The sequence below is a fragment of the Tasmannia lanceolata genome, unplaced genomic scaffold (assembly GCF_043159265.1).
Source record: "Tasmannia lanceolata isolate RefF3 unplaced genomic scaffold, GAP_Taslan_0.1 ptg000019l, whole genome shotgun sequence".
In the NCBI taxonomy this organism is placed as follows: domain Eukaryota; kingdom Viridiplantae; phylum Streptophyta; class Magnoliopsida; order Canellales; family Winteraceae; genus Tasmannia; species Tasmannia lanceolata.
Window position 1 is genome coordinate 3,576,730 of NW_027518696.1, and position 20,196 is coordinate 3,596,925.

Genomic DNA, 20,196 nt, shown 5'->3' on the forward strand with positions numbered 1-20,196 from the left:
GGATTTTGGGTAGATGGGTAGATAAGAGAACCCATCAAAACAAGGCACTTACCAGTTTTGTACAACCTTCTAGGAGCGGCTCTTGTTAGAACACGTGGCAAGTGTGAAATGAATGGGAGCCACTGATTGGTTTTGAGGACAGGAATGAGAAAAATGTGGGGGCCTGTCAAAGGAAATGGAATAAACGTTTCATCTATCAGACAATAGATGTGTGTTTTTTTTTCTTTTTTTGGGAGGGTTAAGACTTTGTGGGGGTTTGTGTTGTGTTGCAGAAATTCCTCCTTTCTTTTTTCCTTCATCACATGCTGCAGAGGGGAAGAGAGAGGAGGAAAGTGAAAGAGAATAAGGGTCTATATTGATTATATTGAAAGATTTCAGATCATACTGTGGTGATTGAATGATGACAAGGTTATGGATTGGAATGCTTTCATTATCTGAGCTTTTTGTGAGCTCTTTGGTTCATATGTTATATGGGCTTTACATATTTAGCTCTGCAGTGGCCTCCGACATCTCACAAGGCCTCAATGATTGTATTAGACCCATGAAAAAAACCAATGTGGTGGTGAAAGAAGAGAAAGGACGCATAGGGGTTAATGTGAATTCAGATGGTTTGCCTCCTATTGTGCTTGTTCATGGTATTTTTGGATTTGGACAGGGGGTATGTCTTTTTTGGATTTTATATGTGATATATAATCATTTTTATGCATTCAAATTCTTCTCCCTTTTTTTGTTCTTATGGGCTTTTATGCTTCTCTTTGGTATTTAGATGTGATACATAATCATTTGATGAATTCAAATTCTCCTCTTCTGTTCTTTTGGGCTTTTATGCTTCTCTTGGATTTTTTATGCGATACAGACTCATTTGATGAATTCAAATCCTCCCTCTTTTTGTTCTTATGGGTTTTATTTATTCACTTGCAGAGGCTAGGAGGAATGTCGTATTTTGCAGGTGCAGAGAAGAAGGATGAACGCGTACTCGTACCCGATTTAGGTTCATTAACAAGCATATATGATAGGTGGGTGCTTGAAAAAAATCTGAAATTTCCATTTGGGGTTTTCTGTTTTCTTCTCTATTTGCTGCAAATCTTAATAGGTTGCAGGTTTCAGGGCACGCGAATTGTTCTATTATCTGAAAAGTGGGAAAGTCGATTACGGTGAAGAGCATAGCAATACTTGTGGGCATTCGCGGTTTGGAAGGATTTATGATCAAGGTAGGGAGATAAATGCCTAGTCAAAATGGTTCAGCTGCATCTATGTTTTCCTTTCTTGTTTCAATTTCTTTTGCAAAATCAGAATTTGAAAACAAAAGAACTTTTATGAGAAATATGTGAATTTTAGATTTAAGATTTAGTAGATTCACAGGTGATTATTATGGTTTGCATTCTTGTTTCATTTTATTTTGCAAAAATCACAATAAGAAAACAAAGTAAAGAACTTTTATGAGAAACATGTGAATTTTAGATTAAGATTTAGTAGATTTTGAAGTGATTAGTTGGTTTCCTTGGAATTCAGGGCATTATCCTGAGTGGGATGAAAACCATCCAATTCACTTTGTTGGTCACTCGGCCGGAGCTCAGGTAGTTCGCGTGTTGCAGCAGATGCTAGCAGATAAGGTAGCCTATTGTCACCGCTCTATATAAGCATCTCTGAGGCGAAACACTATGAATGTAGGTGATGGGTCTTAATCTTTAAAGTTTAAACTGATCTGAAAATCTAATTTTAATTTCAGGCCTTTGAAGGCTACGCCAACACTTCTGAGAATTGGATATTGAGTCTTACGTCCTTATCCGGTGCTCTAAACGGAACAACGAGAACCTACTTTGATGGGATGCAGTGAGTGTTTGTAAATTGCTCTTTTTTTTTGGGAAATGATATTTACGCCCCTTTTAATCACCAGGGACACCCTTTGCCAGTGTACTTTTCAATCAAAGCCACTGGATTTTTCTTACATCAAGTACATTAGCCCCCTTTTAGTCATTGATACACTGACGCTGGGTGTCCCTGGAATTCAAAAGGGGCGTAAATATCACTCCCCCTTTTTCTTTTCTTTTTTGGATTTTCTATTTACAGAAAGTTTCGAACAAATCGAATTTGTTGCAGGCCAGAAGATGGTAGATCGATGAAACCTATATGCCTGCTTCAGCTCTGTCGCCTAGGTGTTATAGTGTACGATTGGCTCGACATTGCATTGTTGAAAAAGTACTACAATTTTGGGTTTGATCACTTCAACATGTCATGGAGGAAGGCAGGCATTTGGGGTCTTGTCGATTGCCTTCTAGGGAACACAGGACCATTCGCTTCAGGAGATTGGATCCTACCAGACCTTACACTTCAAGGCTCACTGCAACTCAATTCCAAGCTTAGCACTTTCCCCAATACATTCTACTTCAGTTATGCCACTAAGCGGACTCGAAAGATAATGGGGGTCACAGTCCCTGATACCATACTTGGAATCCATCCATTGCTTTTCATTAGAGTCTTGCAGATGAGCCAATGGCGCCATCCTCCCGATGTATCACCTCCATTTAAAGGATACAGGTCGGTTGGTTTCTCTTTTTTCTGCACTAATGGCTGAGAAATGTAGTCTATTTTTATAACCCGCCTTAAAAAATGAGCAGGGATGAGGATTGGGAAAGCAACGATGGAGCGCTCAACACAGTATCGATGACCCACCCTCGCTTCCCTGTTGCACACCCCAGCCACTTTGTCATAGACGATTCAGAATGCCAACCTCTGCAACCGGGCATCTGGTACGATATCTTCCTCACTATCAACATTTTTTTTTCTCAAACTAGTGAATATATTAAATGGAATAGAACACACAATCCAACTAGCTACAAAACTAACAAGAAAGACCCGGCCGGCATCTCTGCATCTCATCCCATATTTTAGATTAGTACAACCAACCAAAAAATTAGCTAATTTACCTGCTCTGGAATTCCCTTCAAGATGGATCTGAAAAATAGAGAATTCCCACTGAACATACTCCAGCACCGCCAACTGTAGAAAGTTTGCTTAAAATTACTATATTGAATTAAAAAATCATTACAAGAACGAGCAGTCCCCATAAATAATGTACAATACAAGGGATTATCACTTACAGCTAGCCTGTGCTGATTTGATCTTAGTACCTGCTGTTCCTAGATCAGTGCCCTATTAACCAACCAATTCCGTGCTGCGCCAAAAATAACAGGACATTAGTCCACTAGGGGGACAGTTTCACCTATGATAATCCCTTCCCGGTTATTCATGGTTTCATTAGTTCATCCGCTAAATCATTTTCTGATCAATGCCGTGCCCAATTTGTCGTGGAAGTTGCTTACATATATCTTGAAATCACCAAATTAACCTCCGCTAACTTCTATGGTCTAGCTGTCAATACTTTTGTCCATGTGCATTTGAGGAATTACCTTTTAATATCAATTGTCCTCCAACACGAGAGGATTTTCCTCCCACATAACTTTGGCCTTGCTTCTGCTTCATTGAAGTCGCAGACACCTGCTCGACCCGAATATGCCTTAATGATTCTCCCATTTGAGTCTCGAAAAATACCCCCAATACCTTCCACCCCAGGTTTGCCCACCACACTTCAATCAAAGTTCAGGTTTATCTATGTAATTGCTGGGGCTCCCAGCTCCCATGTAAGCTTCACCTTGTTATTGATACCTTTGTCCTAAATTATTTTCCTCTAATGTCATAATTTCTATAGAATCACAGATTCTCTCACTAGCTTTTTCCCAAACAAGTAGGTCCATCTTTAGATCCAAATAGACGTGCTCCCGAGGTCTGCCTTTCTCGTAAAAAATCTGATTGTTCATTTCCTTCCATATAATCCAAATAATAGCACAAGGCACGGACTTCCAAAGTGTATTCCTAGATCCACGAAAAGAAAAGGATTTCTTCCCCAATTAAGAACTACATTTTTAGGACCACGAAACATCCACTTAATCTCAAAGCAAGGAAGAATATCTATTTGCAAGTCTATTGCCTCTACCCTTTAGCCTATCACAAATGTTTATCTTTTTCCTTACCATCGTCCATATGAAAGTCAGTACTCGAGGAGGTACAAAGGTTTCCTTTCAAATTTCTGCAATGGATGATCTACCTTATCCATTAAGAACATCATGAAAAAAAAGCTCACGACAAAGGTATCTTGCACATCCGGTGTTTAAACTCTGTTATCCAATACACAACAAGGAACGTAAAGGTTGCTAAGTTTCTCCTTGAAGATTGGAGAGGTCATCAATTTCATTTTTCTAAGGTTTCTCCTAAGCCTAATGTCCCAAGATAAAGCCCCATCCCTAATTCTCTCTAAGTAGTGGCAAACTATCACCCTTCCATTGATTGCTAGGATGTGGAGGTCAGAAAAGTATGGCACAACGAAGACTCACCTAACCATAACCTAGTACCCTCCCTCCTTCCCACCATTAATCTAATTCTAGACAAACAAGAGTCCTGCATACAAATGAACCACCATAGTCTCAAACCTTTCCCTATAGGTAGGTCCCTACTCTCCTCATCCCCTCCTTACCATATTTATCCCATTTATCCCACTATGTTTGCATAGTCAGGATCTCTTCTTTCAGGACATTAACTCTTGATATCAATTTTTTGCCAATTTTTTTTAGATCTGAAACCACTTTGCACCATCGAAAAATTCTTATTAGATGTCTTAATTCCTCTGTTTCCTTGTTAAAAAATATTAGGACCTCATCCGCAAATTGTTGATGAGAGACTGTAGGGAAATTCCTTCTAAGCTTTTTCTTTGAAGGATAAATTCCCGCTAAGCTCTGAAGCCAAACACAAAGCCTAACTCTTCTGTTCTTTTCAACATGCGGCTAAGAGCGTCAGTCACCATGATTAATAGATAAGATGATAATAAGTCCCATTGGCGAAGACCTTTTGAGCTTTTCAAGAATGCAACCCGCGCTCCATTGAGAATTATTGACAATTCTGAAGAAATACAGCTCCTCCATTGACTTCCAAATTCCAGTTTTCTTTGAAGTGATCCAAAAATTCCCATTCTACATGGTTTAATGCTCTCTTCATTTCGATCTTGCACCTTATCCAGCCGGTGCTTCAAAGAAACGTTACTACTACCATCAAAATTTAATTTTAACACTCGTTTGGTGGAGTAATCCAAGTTTCTTGGGGGCACAATGGGAAAAAGTAATTTCACTATAGTAACTCAATCTTTTATTAGAAATGCTAGCAAGATGCCCACCATCACCTTCTGGATTCGAAGTTTCTACGAAACATGCACTTGGCAAACTGGCATCATCGTTGTTATCATTATAAACATCATTTTCATGCATAAAAATTGGCATAACTCATAAACCCCCAACTGCTTCGTTTGGGACAAATCAGAATGTCAGCAACCTCTCCTGCCAGTTAGTTGAACATTATTTTATTCCACTATAGTAGTAGGGCCTTTTCTTGATGCACCCAAAATCGATCCTTGCAAATATGGACGTTATATGTACATAAATCATATTGACCTTCAAAACCATTTGTATACACATAATTTAGGCCTTGTTTGTTTTGGATTTTGTGAACAGGCTGAGTCCAAAGCTGATTAGTGGACTCAAATTTATGCTTAAGCAGTGTTTTTTTGGTTTTGATAACCGACTGAGCCCAAAGCTGATTATTGGACTCAAAATTACGTTTAGTTGAGTCCAATAATCAGCTTTGGACTCAGTCGGTTCTCAAAATTCAAAACAAACACGACGGACTAAGCATGAATGTGAGTCCAATAATCAGTTTTGGACTCAAAATGGGTTATGCCTTAATTTTGAGTCCAATAATCTGTTTGGACTCACAATCGATTATCAAAATCCAAACAAAGAGGGCCTTAGAGGTATCCAAAGAGGCCCATAATCTGTGGTTTAGGGTAGCAAGCAGAGGTTATTCCATCACTGTCAAATGGTTATTACACCCATTTTGAGGTGTCCAATTTACATGGGTAATACTGATTGATCCTCAATTAACTAATAAATCAATATGATCATGATTCTAACTGTACGGCGCCATCGGTTGCAGGTACTACAAGATCGTGGAAGCCGACCACATTCTCTTCATAGTGAATCGTGAGAGAGCAGGAGTGCAGTTCGATTTGATTTACGACAGCATCTTCGAGCGATGCAGAAAGCACGCATTCAGGAAGATTGCACCAACACTACCCAACCAAAGCCCCTCCTAGTTCCACATATTTTCAATCAAGTTTTACATATACACAACACAAGATTATAGAGAAGAGAGTAGAGATGCTACCATACTGCTAAGCTGCACTTTTTTTTCTTCCCTTGGGGCCTGCATGTATATGCAATTGTTTTGCTGCTACAAGTTGCCCTGCTGGTAACCTTCAAAAATATGTTAGAAGTTAGTTTTTGTACATCAGATTTGGTGCGTTATCAGACAATGTATAGAAATATATATCCTTTTGAATTTCAAACGCAGGCCTATACTCTGCGGAAAGCTTTTCCTGCTAAAAAATATCAGGGAGAGATCCCCTTTAATGCAATGCATTGGTGCTTCAGTGCACATTATCGTTCAGTTTTAGCATTGGATTCAACTGGAGGCACCATGCAGTGTGTTTCTCCAAGTTGCCGAGTGGGAAGCAAGTGCGAGAAGTGATGCGGGAAGCGAGAAATTTTAAAAAGATACAGAGAGCAAATAGCTCTACAGAAAATAAAAGAGGAAAGGTATTGGAAATATTGGAAACAAACATGAATTGTATAAAAAGAGTAGAGTTACAGTTCGTTTGAGTTAATGAACTGTAAATAGCTCTATACAGTTCGTTTGAGTTATTATTTTATTTTTTTCACACTTGGGATATTCTCATTCTTGGTCTAATCCCATCTATCTTACTCTCGATTACCATATCATTTTCCAGTTTTAAATACTCTTATCTTTTAAATACATTCTTTACTTGGGAATTATTGAAGGAAGAAAACACACTCTAATAATAAAAAATAATAATCAGCTACATAAGAATCATACACTCTTAATTAAGAGGAAACACGTATAAAGTGAGTGCTAAATGAACTTTCCCTAAATTTAGGAAGGAAGAACATCCCCTGCGAAGTAAGATTTTGAGGAGGCGGCCTTCCAGTCCACCTAAGAAGTTTCTGATAACTAAGATTTTTCTAGGTTTAGGAGCAAAACTGTAGTTAATGGAAAATCAGGCCATAAATGCCATATGCCTATTTAAAACCATATGCTTATTTAAAATGATAATTAGAACTTGATTTTTAACTTGGTTCAGACCATACCAAGAAGCAATTGGTTCTTGCAAAATAAAAAATAATAATATTTAATAATAGGTAAAATATGAGGAAGAATTTGATGTATATTATCATAAGCACACTTGTAGGCAACTTTTACAAGATCGTGTTCAAGCAATATTGTGAGAAAAGTGGGACATCTAAACAAGGCCCGCTTTGTTCACGTATGCAATGTACAACACCAAAGGATACACTCACAGATAGTCCATCAGTTCTGCATTTTACAAAATATTAAACTAAAACTGGATGATATCACCCATAGCAAAAACAGTTACTATCTCTTCCTCGTTTCATCCAATCATTCTACATTTGATCTGCCTTATTTTCCGGGTTATGCAATATTGGAACTGGAGGTGCGACCTTAACATGATGCCCTAAGGAATCTGCTTTTCTGCTTCGCCATGGAACTAGGCATATGTTATACCACCCAGATGTATAAATATGCTTTCACAATCAGTAAAGGCGGGGTCATTGTGCAAATAAAAGTGAGAATACGCCAAACACAAGCGCAGGAGAACACGATCATATATAAGCGAGCGAGCTGCGATCGTAAGCAGGCTGTGGCCGACCTCTAGTTGGGGTTGGTGGTCTTTGAATGTTAAGTTCCTGCAGGAACCCATAATGGATAGCACAAACGGTATAAGAATTGGCCTGAATAATTTGACAGCTTCCTCGCCAGATCGAGGGATTCTAAACTCACAGGTGCCCTTGCAAATTTGAGCTGAAAGAGCCCTCCCATTGGGTAAAAATCACCGAAGTGCATTAATAGCAGGTAAAAGTCGAGGAGTAATAAATGCACTTCGGTGATTTTCTCCCAATGGGAGCGCCCTTTCAGCTCAAATTTGCAAGGGCACCTGTGAGTTTAGAATCCCTCCGCCAGATAAAGAAATACACCAAGCACCCAATGTAAATTACCTGCATCCATGTGCCTTCTAAAACACGCTCTGGAGATGACTCAGGCGACTGAAGTGGAGGTGGAAGTGGGTGAATCAATTTAGGAACCACGACCAGACCCCTACCAACCACCAGTATTGCACCAGCATTGTTTGCCGTCCCTGATATAATTTCCAACTTAGCATCCAAATGCAGTAAAAAACTAACAGAAAAAATAGAAATTCAAGCAACTTTCTTTAATTACCACAGTAGTTGGTTGCTGAAAATAGAGTTATCAACTGCCCCTGAGCAAAACGTTCAAAACCATCCATCACGCATTCGTGGGCTCTTATAATGAGCTGCAATTTGTTTCTCTTACAAAAGTCGGTGACTCTGTCAGGCTGCAAGTCGCAAAATGCATTGTCAATTTCCCAAAGAGCATTATAAAAGAAAAGATTTTTTGCGTGATGTGTATGCAAAAAGGATTCCTTGAAAGAAGTATAAAAAGAAAAACACTAGATTATGTTGCTAATATTATGAAAACTACTGCTGTCAACCAAATTGCATTCTCTTGGAACTATATCTACTTCTGAACTAAGATGTTTGTATTTCAACTTTCAGGACCTTTATCATTCCCTCTACTTCCAGATTTTCTTGAGAATGCGACAGATTGTATTATTAAAAGGGATGGTTTCATTTGGGTACAAGCTTTTAGGTTCATTGGGTCAAGTATTGGTCCTTCGATCAGGTTCGGTACATATTAAAACATCTTACCTTTTGAGATATATAAAAAAAATATTAATTAAAGGAACGAATAATACCAATGATATATGCACTCTCTTATTTTATCTAACCAATGCTTGCTGATTTTTTTTCTTTATGTTGCTTTTTGTAGAAAAATGAGGTCGAGGCCCCCGATTTAAACCCACAAATTGCCAAACTTCTTAAAGCAAGAAAAGCCCAACTTCAACGTCATAGTAGATAACAGAGAGAGCATAGTGAAGAAAGTGGAGTGCTTTTGGATAGTCATTAGCATTAGAGAAGCTGGCTGTATAACCCTAATCCAAACGAGTTAGAGTCTATCAAGAGACTATTTTCTCTGCTTAGGCAATATGGAGACTTCAAGACATGACAGAGATGTCAAGAGAAGCCAAGATGGTAATTTTCTGGCACACCATCAAACATAACATTACAAATTGTTTTGGGGATTTCCTTTACATCAGAGGTAATGGAAGAGTTCATCGAACAATCAACGATTGTTGTGCAATTGATGGGACACGTGTTTCAGGCAAAAGTTCCTACAAGGAGTCCTGGAACTGCACAAGTTCCTTGTGGTGCAACCAACTAAAGCAGAAGTACCAATTCCAATAGAAAACAATAAATTGTTCATTCCATTTTTCAAGGTAAAAATAAAATTTCTTTTTTAGTTTTAGTATGCTTGCTGGTAATGATCGTCCGAAAATGTAATAATTGGTAACATCTGCTACTTTATCATGTAGAACTGCATCTGTGTAATTGATGGGACACGTGTTTCAGGCAAAGTGTGAGCGATAGATCAAGTAAGATTTAAGGGTTGAAAAGGTATAACCCAAAATGTTAGGTCAACATCTATGCTCGACTTGAAGTTTACTTATGTCTTGGTTGGCTGGGAAGGATCTCCTACGGACTCCACATTATTGGGAGGTGCCAATAGGCGGCTACCAAAACAGAAGTTGGCGGAACAGAGAAGATCAAACCAAACATCGTAAAATTAGAGTTAACAACCTTTAGACTGATCCTAAACTCACCTTTATGTTTGGTCACTAATCAATAGGTTAGCTTGCTTCATATGGTTATGGGAGATAGGACAGTCATCTATATGACTGGATGTGGGGAATTTTCACAAAAATGAATTGCCACATCCAAGAAACCTACTACTTTGACTAGTTCAGCACACGGCATGAACATCCTCGATTCGTAACTTGCAAGGAGAGAACTTTTGATTAATGATCACTTGTAAGTTAAACCGGTGCCAACTTCAAAAGTGATTTAGTATATTAAATCCAGAGAGAAAAAGTATAAAAAAAAAATCTTCCAAACCATCCCTGCCGTTACTCATATCATATGTGAGAAGGTGAGAAGGTGTGGTTCATGAAGGAACCCATCTTTTTTTTCTGAATGGTATGAACCCATCTTTCAAAAAGAAAATATCACAGAGATGTAAAAATTGTTAGAAAATAGTAGTTACATGAGACTAGTGTAATAAAGAGGCGGCCCAGTGCACGAGGTTCCCGCCATTGTGGGGTCTGGGGAGGGCTAGATGTACACAGTCTTACCCTGCTATGCAGAGAGGCTGTTTCCGTAACTCGACCCCGTGACCACCAGGTCACAATGGAGCAACCTTACGTTGTGTCAAGGCTCGCCCTCTATGAGACTAGTGTAATGTATGCCCAAAGTATTATACATGGTGATCGTAACTCTCAGCCTATACATTAACGCTGCAGCATACAAAGTCCAACAAGCATCAAGAAAGAACAGTGTGCGTTAGAATTGATATTGGTGAACACAATCAGAAGTAATTCATTGTTGTATAAATAGCAAAATAAATGAATAGGAGTGAAAACCTAGGCTAAATTGCTGTTTAGAGATGTGTGTAAAAGGCATACCCCAAAAGTAACCAGTCCAGGGCCCCTAGCATTTGGTCTCAAGCCCTCTATACTATCATTCTCTGTGGGGTCTGACCTGTAGAATATATAAATAAAATCTTGTAAGACAGCCTAAATGGAAAATCTATGAGTGCCAAGACATGGTATAAATGAGTATAAACATACCATAGAAGGTCCATTAAAATGATGGATCCAGCATCCATCGTAATGGGCCTTTCAAGTTTCTCTATTTGTTCTACAGAGTTTATGGACCTCCCAATGCCACCATGCATGCAAATAATTTTCTTCTCGATAAGGGCAGCAAGTGGGAGGCAGTTAAAAAGCTGATTGAATCGAGTCCATGCCCATATCCCATCGTTCTCCCCCTACAAATACTTCATGATTAGTATTCAGTACTACAAATAGAATGTAGAAAGACATGCATATTCCGTCATACCATTCTCTCGATGCATTCAAGACGGAAACCAAAAAGAGCATTTATGTCAGCTGCCTCATGGTTTCCCCGGATCAAATGGACATGCTCAGGATACTCGATCTGTATGAAGTGATTAGAGCAAATTGTCAAAGGTAGAAGACAAAGATGTACTACAAAAGTTGGAAATGAGATTATATCTGAGTTAGATAGCTTGAAACAAAATCTTGCCTTAAGTGCCAGAAGCAAAGTTATTGTTTCCAAGCTGTGTTGCCCTCGATCAACATAATCCCCCAAAAACAAATAGTCTATGTATCTGAAACAATAATTCCGCAAGTCAGAAACAAAATATAAATACCAGATTCCTGAAATTAAAATAAATTCAGAGCATGAAAGATAGAACTCCTTCAATCAATTACATGGTAACAAAACCCTATAAAATCAGTTCATACAAACAATACAATCAACTATACAGAAGTGCATGATACTTGGTCTATATCAGAAAATAAGATCGCGAGATTGAATGCAATCCTAATGATTTTTAAGTGAATTTTAAAATGAATTGCATGACATTGCAGTTTTCATGAGGGCAGATCTACTGTTTTCCTCATTTGAGATATCAAGGAAAATCATATTTGTCCTTTATATCATGTGATCCTGAAAAAATCACTCTTTCTTAAAACAAAAAAAGGTTAAAGGCTTCATAAAAACAAGGAATAAGATGCATTCTCGGAGTAGCCTAAAGAGTGTATATCCTTCTCTTTCACATTTTGCTCAACCGGACTTTTGCAGATGGCTGGACATACAATTGCACTAATATTATAGTTAGGGCTGCTCCTGCTTCAGAATCTCGCAAATCCTAATGTCCTACAAGCACTGCAATAGGCTAGTTCTTACTGCAAGTTACCACTCCCACTTGAGCTCAAGGATGTTCGTTCTGATGCCTGAGATTAAATAAAATATGATTTAAAAGGCCATAAAACGAGCTATTAATTTCAGGGTAAACAATTCCATAACCGAGCTATTATTGGATTAAATCCCTAGGCTGGCAGGTTGTCTACAGTGGACTTGGTCTCCTGGCAGATGCCTCTAATGCCCAAAGTCGGGGCCCACGTCCATATATTTATAAATTATAATCATTCTATTATATTAGTTTAGCCTACAAAGTGCATCAAGGAGAGTCATTCCTAGACTCCCACTTCCCATGGCTTTCCCATTGTGGTCTGTATTTGGTGACAAGTGAAACCAAGTTAATGATGTTTAAAGTCGCTTAGCAAGTTTCTTAACATTGATAATGTCTGCACAGCCAGTCTGACCAAGACACAATCCAGACTGCTACAGGAGGCACCAATGGGGAATTTTTTGCCATGGACCAAATCCTATTAGAACAAAATGCTAATAGGAGGAAGAAGGCTCAAAGGTCGTAAACTTCTCTATCAGAACGCTGGGAATTGAAGAACAAGTATCGGCTAATTCAGTGCAAGTAGTAATGGTAAGATAGAAGACACCAGAAAACTAAAAAAAAAGAGTTCTTATTTGAACCGTTTTTTTTTTTTTTTGAAAGGTAGTTCTTATTTGAACCATTTTATGATCTTCAACCAATTATGTGCATTAATATAATTACCTAGAGTAAGCGCTATAGCTTGTTTCAAATTCAACAGGTTGATTGGACCAACCCCCTGGTCCTATCGAATGGCCTATTCTCCCACAGTCCCAAGTCTAAATAGGTGGGTCTATTATTTTCGTTACAACCATCCTTGCTTCATATAGCTCAACGGTTAATTTTTTTCTTAATCTTCAACCAATGAAAACTTTATCCCATTTTAATCTACGATATCTAACTTAATGAGACTTCTTGTAAATCTATCTAGTTTTTGAGAAAATTTTAAAACCGGGTGAAATCTATCTAATTTTTAAATCGAGTTAACTAAAAGAGGTGAATTAAACAAAAAGGGTCTACTTGCATGTTTCAAGCAAACAATGCTTGCACATATAAGTAATGAAAACTTTATTAAAATAAAAGAGAAAAAATCCTACAGGGATAGATTGTCCAAGACTCGATTCTATATCCACCCTCTCTTCTAATGAAACAGAGACCATATTTGCCTCCCATGTCCCACAAGATACAAATGAAGTCTTCCTCATCTCTTATCAAATCTAAGATTCCATCTAGTATGTAAGCTATCCTCCAATAGGGCGGGATACAATTACAATATCGAACAAGTGATGGGCTTGAGGAATCACCTTCCACTATAAGTTTCCTTCATAATCACTACACACACAAAACAAAACCAAAAAAAACAAAACAAAACAAAAAAACGAGCACAATCGTTGTTAGAATTTTTATCCCAGATCAGTCACGTATAAACCCTCACAAAGAAACTTTGCTCGTTTCAAGAGAAACCAGGCTACAAGAACTCATGTCAAAATCGAGCTTGAGAGTTGTTGGAAACATGTCTTTCCCACGGTAAGTGGGAAACCAAAATGGAAAGGGTCTCTTTAGGTTTTTTAGATAACCTAGATATAAAAGCCATAGTCTCTCTTTTCTCTTGGTGTGGCATGAGGTGACACAAAGAGAGAGAGAGAGGGAGAAGGGGGGGGGGGGGGGGGGAGTGTTTCCATCTCTGGTTTCTTCTTGTGTTTTTATCTTGGGTTTTTCTTGCGTACGGTCTTGATTATGGTTTGTGGGTTTGCAGATTAAAACATTATAATCCTTATATTTTGTTTTCTCATAGTGGAAGATCGTGTTCTCACCTGTTGACGTAGGCATCTTGGCCGAACCACAAAAAATCTCGGTGTTCATCTTGTGGTTTGTGTTTATTTTATTTTTTCTTTTTTTTGTGAATGGTTGGTTTGTGCTTATTTTTATTATTCCATTTTCTTGTACACGATCAGATCGGATTTTACCCAGCAGATTCTCAACAAGTAGTATCAGATCTTTGGTTCGAGTGATCGTTGAGGCGTCGGTCGAGCGATCATGGGTGTCGTTGTTAGATCACGGTTAGACTGATCATCAGAGGTAGAAAGATTGTCAGAGGTAGAATTTTCACCTAACAGGATTAATTACTTCCAAAGATGCACTTTAAAAGCAAGCAGAAGCCATTTTACCATCTCCTCTTTCTTTATTTTATGTTTACTTATCAGAGTAACTGTAAATAAAATAAAAAATTCACCAAACAACATTAATTACTTCCAAAGTTACACTTTGAAAGAAAGCAACAGCTATTTCACTACCTCATCATTGTTTATTCCATAATCCATCTGCTAACCATAAGCGGAGTTCGACAAGAAATTTGAAACTTACGTTATGTCTCCAGCAGTAGAGGGATACCCATATTCATCAAATAGGCGCATAAGGTCACCAAACTGCCCATGAAGATCACCAAATACTTTAATTGGGGCCTTCAACTGCAAAACTGTGGGTTCGTGCATGAATATCTGCTCCGCAGCATAACAAAGTTCACCAACTTCATACGAGTCTAGGAAAAAATTCCTATTAGTAGGAGCATTCCAGTTCCGAGGTCTGAGCAATAAAGAAATAATCTGCACCAAAAAATGAAGGAGAATAAACAAACTACCAGTTATTTAGCAAAACCCATAAAAATAGACATTTTTTTGAGCAAGCTTGCCTTCTTGTGCAAGCCCTGAGGGGACCTCTGTCTACTGATTGTCTTTTTTGTAAGGTATGCCTGATCAGGATTCAAAGGATTCATTCGTCTGCTTTCATTTTCAAACTGATCCAATGAAAGTTGCCTTACTAGCCCACCAAAGCTGCCGACGGTCTCCTTGGCAACCACTACCTGTAGCATTAGAATAATTGCAGATTTGGAAAAAAACATGAGAAGTGATGGAATCTATGATTTGGGGACACAGACATGAGTATCGCATGTCGACACAGACATGGAAACCCCCAAAAGTTAGAAACAGGGGCACGGCTAAAATAGAAAGCATATATAATCATGATTTGTGGATATGGATTCATGTGTGGAGTTTCAACACAAATACGGGTTGTCTGACCTGGCAACATCTGAAAATCTAGAAATAGTGACACGTACATACATATAAAATTACTAATCACTATCATAATTTATAATAATATAAATATGGTATTCGTTTAATAATCTAGTAAATAATAGAATTAATTAACTTTTTTTTGAATGGTAGAATTAATTAACTATAATCTAAAAGAAACATGAGATGATCAAATAATGATAAATTCATCAATTTAATCTAGTTCTCTTCCGTCTCCAATATACAATGAGAAAAGGAGACCAATATGATAAAATGAATATAGGATTGGAATAAGAGTTTGTATAGAGTTATAGGTTTAGGGGAGGGGATATAACAGCAAATATTAGTTAAAGAACAGCTAAAAGAAGAGTTAATAGTAAAAGAGGTAAACACAATATTCAATAATAAAACATAATGTCACACTTGACACGGTACAAAAATGTGTCACGTGCCCACATTAAGTCCTAACACTTTTTTCTAGCAGTACATTTAAAAGTGTCCAAAGGAGTGTCGAAACGTGTGGACAGGCGTATCGTGTCGGACACAGCACGACACGGGTGTCAGCAATAAATTCAAAGTGTCGACTAAATCAAAGGATGTAAGCCACAGATAAATAATGGTAAATAAAACATACAGCCCTAGGATGAAGGCGAACATCCGGTTCCAGGGTATCAGTATCACTGCCATCCAAAGTGGTTTCTGAGACGTGCGCCTTGCCATTTACTTGATCTACATCTGTCTTCTCATCTGAAAGCCCATCTACTGTGGGCCCCGCAGATGCTGCCTTTGCAGCTTGCCAAACAGCACTAACTGCCTCAGCTTCAGCAGCTGAATGTTCAACCAGTTTCTCAATAGATTTCTCATCCATGCTGATAATGATGAAAATTATCAGCTAACTGAATTCTAAATTAAAATAAATCTAAAATAACTAATTAACAAAGAGTGAACTATAGATAGAAGACCTAAAAGAAGCAGAAGAGATGGTTTCTAGTTTGCCATCGGAAGGTAGCACATACGGAGGCTCGGAATTCACATTACACTGATTAAACTTAGAAGTTTTCATCGTTGGAGTTCTCTCAGAACTGAGGACAGGTGAATTAATGTCGGACTGGAAAGGTGAATTTTCTGCTATGAGAAGATCATCAAGAAGCATATCTGCAAATAATAAGCATAGCAACATCAGGTGGAAACTCAAGGAAAATAGCAAAGAAGAAATATACGACCAAATAACCAAATTGAAGTGACACGAGAATTAAAGCAGAAAACGGTACTGTTTTTATCCCATGATTTGAACTGCGAAGTTGATTATAACTACACAGAAAAAAAAAATATTGCATATCCACATAACATCCGTTTATTTCCAAGAATTTGTGATTTTTTTTTTTTTTGAAAGTTAATAGAAATATTATTAAAAAGGAGAGAGGGGACAAGATGTCCCAGTACAAAGGTGCTTTAAGCTATACAGCAGATCAACAGAAGGTTCGTTCTCATGGGCATTGCATTTCTTTTCTGGAACGGAAATTTTAGGTGTTTGGCCCATATGGTGTTCCCTTTCTGTTCAGAAAGAACAAACATGACAAGATTTTTAAAAGTCCTAACAAAATTAGAAGAGAAACCCACACACAAAGAGAGAGAAGAAAAACATTAAAAGAACAGCTGAGAAACCCACAGCAGCATGCACGGCACATGCACACAGAGAAGAGCACACACAGAGAGACAGGCAAGCACACACATGTCTATGTGCGTTTGTATTTTTTCTGCTGCTTTTCTTCTATTTTTTCAACCTTTTTAAAATCATGCGTGCTATTGTATGATGTCTTCTTCTAATTTTTTTTATGTCTGCTATTTTTTTAACCTGTTTAAAATCATGCGTTTGTAAGTTTCTCTGCTGTTTTTCTGATGTCTTTCTTCTAATTTTTTAAAAACCTTAAAATCTTGTGATGTTCTTTCCGAGCATAAATGGGGCACTATAATAGGCAAAATACCCAAACATTCTGTTCTATGGCTTTAAATTTCCACAAAAATCGACATAAAATGACCAAAATGTTTCTGCTTCCATCCCCACTGAAATGCATACCGAAACCGAAATGCATACCAAAACCAAGAGTGTACTATACTATAGCAGTATGTGTTACATAATTATATTTATATGAATTGCATGTGAAAAAATAGTGTACGAATTATGTACAAATATTTATATGAATTACAAGTAAAATGTAGTATGTAATGAATTATAAGACATGCATGTCACCAATGTTTTGAAAATCGGAATTGAATCGAAAATCGTAATAGGGGTTGAATCCTATCGGATTGTAAATCGTAAGATTTATTCAGAAATATATATATTCAGAAATATATATATATATATATATATATATATATATATATATATATATATATATATATATATATATATATATATATATATATATGAGAAAACGGTTCCTACACACATGTGTAGATAAGTTATCTACACACTAGCTTAAAATACAGTGGGGGCCACATTATTTGGGTGATCCAAACCATTCATTTTTAAGGCCCTCTCATAGATAGGGTGTCCACAAAAAATCAGATCCATAGGATCATCGTAACCATTCGAACTTTGGAGGCAAAAAATGAACTAATTTGTGATGGTTTAAAGACATCCATTTTACCTCCACAAATCGTAGGGTTGGGATGATCCTATGAATCTGATTTTTTGTAGACACCCTATCTATGTGAGGGCCTTTCAAATGGATGGCTTGGATCACCCAAACAATGTGGGCCCCCACTGTATTTTAAGCTAGTGTGTAGAGAACTCTCTACACATATGTGTAGGAACCGTTTTCTCTATATATATATACACAATAAAAAATTATAAACAAATTAAAGAATAAAAAATAGCCAATTATTCATTTTCATCCAAATTCATTAATTCAAATAGAAACTACCATTATTAGCCATTCAATGTCATAATACGAATTGTTTGCTAACAAACTTTGACACATACTAATCATCTATTTCTCATCCAAAACCATGCATATTGGATAATAATCTTTAAAAAAAGGCACAAGATCATATCAATTCTAAAAGTCTCAAACATCAAATGACAAATATCAATCATAAAAGACTAGTCGTCGGTGTTATCCTCATTATAGTCGTCTCCCTCCTCGATGTAAGTAATGCCCTCTTGTGCTTGATTGGTTCGATTCGTTCGAATTCCCACTCCTCCATCTTCTTCCTTCTAATAAGAGGGATTTTGAAGGCTTCTTGTAATGTAAAAAGGAAATGAGATCTTTCGAAAGAAAGTCTCATTTTCTTTTATACAAAACTTAATTTGAATGAATCGCATGAATTGTACGATTTATGATAGAATCGGAAAATTCAATAGAAAATCGAAAGATTCATACAAATTAAGATTCAATCAGGGGATTCAAATCATTAGGCGTAAGATTTCATTTAAATAGTAAAATCAAATCGTAAATCATAAGATTTTCAAAACAATGCATGTCACTAGGTATTCGATGTTTTTAAACCATTATGAATGACTATATTGGTCATAGGATGGCTTCTAAGTATGTATTTGTGCTTATCAATGTTTCAAATGCTGATGCGGGTAAAACCGCAGCGGTAGAAAATTCTACTCGACTTGGCATGATGCGGTTGAGTATTCGGTTGACGTGGCTGAGTACTCGGTTGACGTGGGCATAATTTGGGACAGTCAAAGGAGTTTTTATTGACTCTGTAGGGAAAATTGCGGAATGCGACGGCAAAATGCGGAACGCGACCAAGGTAAAAGGGAGTCGACTCAGCGGAGCCTACAATGATGCGGGGGAGTATTAAAACTATGGTGCGGATTCTAGCATTCCCTGAAGTTTCATCTTAATTTTTTTTTAAATCCTATCATTTGCATATGGTTCCATATGTTTTCATAATTTTAAAAGATTTCCACCTAAATTTCCCACTGAAACTGAAACCAACATTTAAAACCTTGCTGACAACTACGCTCAGAAATGAACAAATGTTGTATGGATATATAATATTTTTTCTCTGCATAGTTATGCTCTACATCACAGTTCAGATCATTGAGATAATAAACCTAAAGTGCATGCACCTGCACGCGCATGCACACACACATGCATTTTTACTACAGCGACCATCAGTATAAAGTTATCAACCATTTAGCAACAATAGATCCTTAAGCAAAATCCACATAATTCACATAAAAGAGAGTTTTGCTCAAGTTATCGGAATACCCTAGTTTAATCGGAAGCTCGCTTCGGAGACTAAACTCTTGCAACTCCCCAAATTTAGCGGAAGCATGCTTCCTCTATGCTTCCTACCTAGGTAGGAATAAATTTTAAAAAAAAAGGATTGTACTTAAAAATTCAAGCACTAATCTTAAGTTTTAAACGAAACTTACGAATCTTTTTCCAAAAGCTTAACATTAATTCTAACTGAATATAACATGTAAAACAATAAATCCTTAAAACTTGTAATTTTAATTAGCCGTGAAGTCCTCTTTACTACTCGTAACTCAAACCTACATTACATTGCATCGTGTTGACTTCCGATTACGTTTCCTCCACTCTAGAGGTTTCCCGCATTTTTCTTTTTGAGATCCCTCGCTTCCCGCTTCCATTTCCCGCATCACTTCTCACAATCGCTTCCCATTGTTGCAACTATGCCTTTGCTAGGCTTAACGCCCCCTCCCCCTACTTCAAAATCCTCACATACACACACATAAAAAATCGATTGGGTATAGCTTTGTAACCAAATGATCCATGCAGGAACCTAACTCTGGTAAAACAAAATGTTCAAAATGACAAATAAATAAAATAAAAATAAAAACTATGTGGGACAGACTGTATTGACCTAGTAAAGACTGGAACAAAGCTCGGTTGTGGCAGTTTAGGATTCGGCCCAGATTCCTTACTGCTATGAGAAATTCTGCCTGTTCTGGACAAAATGGAATTCCAGAGTGGAATTTACA

The 20,196-nt window shown here is 37.4% G+C and overlaps 2 protein-coding genes across 3 annotated transcripts in view; one reads left to right on the forward strand and one right to left on the reverse strand.

Moving 5' to 3' along the window:
• The first annotated feature begins 201 nt into the window (after nucleotides 1-201).
• Nucleotides 202-6,552, forward strand: LOC143853114 (uncharacterized). The gene is made up of 8 exons (XM_077362836.1): nucleotides 202-658; nucleotides 922-1,016; nucleotides 1,108-1,211; nucleotides 1,513-1,613; nucleotides 1,730-1,833; nucleotides 2,101-2,538; nucleotides 2,619-2,750; nucleotides 6,040-6,552. The coding sequence occupies exons 1-8, from the start codon at nucleotides 398-400 to the stop codon at nucleotides 6,197-6,199; spliced, it is 1,395 nt and encodes a 464-aa protein (XP_077218951.1). The 5' UTR covers nucleotides 202-397; the 3' UTR covers nucleotides 6,200-6,552.
• Nucleotides 6,553-7,330: 778 nt separating this feature from the next.
• BSL1 (BRI1 suppressor 1 (BSU1)-like 1) overlaps nucleotides 7,331-20,196 on the reverse strand; it is a 34,353-nt gene continuing 21,487 nt past the window's right edge. Inside the window, exons 11-21 of one of the 2 annotated variants that reach the window (XM_077363033.1) lie at nucleotides 16,241-16,379; nucleotides 15,859-16,093; nucleotides 14,843-15,013; nucleotides 14,518-14,756; nucleotides 11,445-11,529; nucleotides 11,238-11,336; nucleotides 10,967-11,166; nucleotides 10,802-10,877; nucleotides 8,422-8,557; nucleotides 8,199-8,338; nucleotides 7,331-7,889 (exon numbers count right to left, since the gene is read on the reverse strand). In XM_077363033.1, the coding sequence (XP_077219148.1) occupies nucleotides 7,806-7,889; nucleotides 8,199-8,338; nucleotides 8,422-8,557; nucleotides 10,802-10,877; nucleotides 10,967-11,166; nucleotides 11,238-11,336; nucleotides 11,445-11,529; nucleotides 14,518-14,756; nucleotides 14,843-15,013; nucleotides 15,859-16,093; nucleotides 16,241-16,379 (1,604 nt within the window). In that variant the 3' untranslated portion in view covers nucleotides 7,331-7,805. Of the gene's footprint in view, nucleotides 7,890-8,198; nucleotides 8,339-8,421; nucleotides 8,558-10,801; nucleotides 10,878-10,966; nucleotides 11,167-11,237; nucleotides 11,337-11,444; nucleotides 11,530-14,517; nucleotides 14,757-14,842; nucleotides 15,014-15,858; nucleotides 16,094-16,186; nucleotides 16,380-20,196 lie in introns of both variants that reach the window. The other variant, XM_077363032.1, reaches the window with a different exon arrangement.